Below are 2,823 nucleotides of genomic sequence, written 5' to 3'. Positions count from 1 at the left end.
TATATATATATATATATATATATATATATATATATATATATATGTATATCTACGTATGTATATTAAGAAATAATTAAGAATTTGATTGTTTTAATTTAATCGCATTTTATTGAACTCCAATTAATGATCAACAATTAATGAACAACATCGAAAACGTATAATTGCGATAAACATTAAACAACAAAAATTGAGTTTAAATTTATGAAAGATAACTTGCTCGTTGAAAAGGTAGGTGCTAAAAATTCTGACACTGTAATATGCACAAGATGATCTACAGAACTGGAAATTCTTAATACAATATAGAACTGATAAAATTAAATAAAACATTTATAGATAACATAGGTTTGTAAGGATTCTTATTTTCCATTTCCTTTTGTTCTAGGTCAACCTGTAGACTTGAGAAACCTATAACTAAACTAATAAGTATAAGTATAATAAGTAAAATTCAATAGTTTTTAATTTATATAAATATAATTAATAATAGTTTTATTCGTACATCTAAACTCAAATCATGAATTATTTTTAATTTGTATTAATACTTATTTGCATATAAAATTCTTACATATATAAAAATTCAAAGTTATAATTATAGAAAAGAAAAAACCATGTTTATTAATTAAATAAAAAAATATCCTTATCCTGTATTATGTATATTATTTTATGAATCACTACCAGCCAACGTAAATTTATCTGTCATAAGTGGTGACGAAAACAACTGATGAGTACTGATTTCAAGAATTTCACTTTTCTCAATCAATTCCAGTATCTTATTTAAATCTTCTTGCAATAGATTTTCAAATTCTGCAACATCCCTAATGTCTTCTATGTGAAAAGTCATATCAAAATTTGTCAATTAATTGTAAGATACGTTGTTGCTCTGCTTCTTTCCATTCGGTATCACCGGCATCTCCTAAATTACCGGCGTATTCTGGTTTTGAAACAAAAAACATGTGAATGAATACATTGTTAATACGATTAAATATGTAGATAGATTTTATACTGTATATAATTTACCTCTCATGATGTGGCAAATTGTTTTAAGGGATCTCTGCGCCGAGATTCTTGTCACTCGTTCCTTGACTGCAGGCGGACAATCTTCGGAAGTGCAAGCTTCTAAAAGTACATAATCTACTAACTGTAATATAAATAACCCGCCGTCTAATTTTCTCGAGTACGATTTTTCTTCGTCTTCATCGTCCTTATGATAAAAATAAAAAGAGAGTGTAAATTTTTATACGTCTTCATTTTTAGATGTCTCTGTTAAATGTTCTTCATTGTGCACGTACCTTCCCATTCTTTTTCACTTCTTCTACCTTTTCAAGATAATTGAAATGTAATTCCATTAATCTATCCACTTTCTCATAATCATTCTCCGTAAAATAACTAAGTAATGTTTGACGCTGTTGTCCTTTACAGTTCTTTAATAAGCTTGCTATGATTGAAATCACGTGTTCTGCAAAATTAATTATTTATTATTTCGCTATAAATAAGTTGAAATTTTGCTTACTAATATTAATAGATATATCGAAACCATACTTTCTGCAGTAAGCATTCTTTTTCTATTGAGTGTTGGGGTTTTCATAAACAGAGGAAATATAGTTTGCAATCCAAGAATATCTACAAATTTGCTGCAGTTATCTTTTCCGTCCGGGCCATTCATAGCGTGATCTAAAACCTATAATTTAATTATAGTAATTTATATAAATCCAAAAGTCTGTTGCGAATAAACCCACTTTGAGAGATTCATCCCATGACATCTTTTTTTCTCGTAACATTAAGTTCATAATTTGGAGGCCTCCGCCACGCAGAAATCTATTTCGATTTACAGTAGCCATTAAGCTTGAGCACAAAACGTTAAACAAATGTTCAATTATGTCTTCATTCGTCTTATGTTCCTGTGCAGTCTGCGGATCGTGACTCTGTAAATACTGTAAATAATCGGTTTTAAGATAATTCAGCTTGGTAATGTTATATGCAAGGGCTTAGAAACATACAAATACATACAGTTAATTGTTGTAGCAAAACATCAATTCCATTCAAGTCACCTAAAAGGAGTCTATTTTCTGGCGTATGCTGCAAAAGTGTAGATAGGAGTAAACTGGCTAACCATTTGTTCCCGTCAAAAGGTGTTTTTGTATTAATTTTAAATCGACGTAACAACCATTGTATTAGACCCTGCTTTCCCGCATCCGCACATAGATCTGGTCTAAAATCCAGTAGGTTCATAAAAATGTCTGGAAATCAAAACCGTCGTTGAGTTAATCTAGTAGAAACATTATTTTGCAGAAAGATAAACGATATGCACGTTTATTAAGTAATTACCAATTGTGTTATAAACACCGCTGTCCTCTTTATTCACTGTTTCATCAAGCCTCTCGAGATTTTGTACTAGGAGAGCGCAAACTTGTTGCTCCAACAAAGCATCGATAAGTGTATCCGCGTCTTGAAATTCGTGTAATATACCTTCTTTAGCCAATTCCCGCAGAAGATCTACCACACCAACTGCTATATCAGTATTTTCATGAGACAACAATTCTAGTAAAGAAGGTACGGCGCCTAACTCTACCATTGACATATAATACAAATTGGTTAGATTAGTTACTGCTACAATTTGAAGCTCTTGCAGAGTTTTGTGCAGTTTTACTTCGGATTCCATAAACCTGCAAAAGGCCAAAAATAAATCGAAAACAATTATACATTGGGATTTCCATCCGACATTTAGCTTCTACGTATTCACCTACTTCTCCGGTTGACCTGGGAATTTGAGTCTCATTATTTGATTCCTCAGAGCTCTTATCTCGAATAGAAGGATCAGACGTTCGA

At 31.2% G+C, this 2,823-nt stretch overlaps 1 protein-coding gene across 1 annotated transcript; it reads right to left on the bottom strand.

Moving 5' to 3' along the window:
- Nucleotides 1–634: 634 nt before the first annotated feature.
- LOC112463158 (beta-catenin-like protein 1) lies at nucleotides 635–2,818 on the bottom strand (the record flags this gene model as incomplete). Its single annotated transcript, XM_025029353.1, has 8 exons — nucleotides 635–928; nucleotides 1,015–1,198; nucleotides 1,287–1,453; nucleotides 1,537–1,675; nucleotides 1,734–1,928; nucleotides 2,005–2,234; nucleotides 2,323–2,660; nucleotides 2,742–2,818. Coding segments are annotated over 8 exons (1,419 nt in total), but the record flags the coding sequence as incomplete, so codon positions are not given.
- Nucleotides 2,819–2,823: the final 5 nt, after the last annotated feature.

The sequence above is a fragment of the Temnothorax curvispinosus genome, unplaced genomic scaffold, assembly GCF_003070985.1.
Source record: "Temnothorax curvispinosus isolate PA1 unplaced genomic scaffold, ASM307098v1 QBEX01013116.1, whole genome shotgun sequence".
NCBI classification, from domain to species: Eukaryota; Metazoa; Arthropoda; class Insecta; order Hymenoptera; family Formicidae; genus Temnothorax; species Temnothorax curvispinosus.
This window is presented reverse-complemented; position numbering and strand designations above follow the sequence as displayed.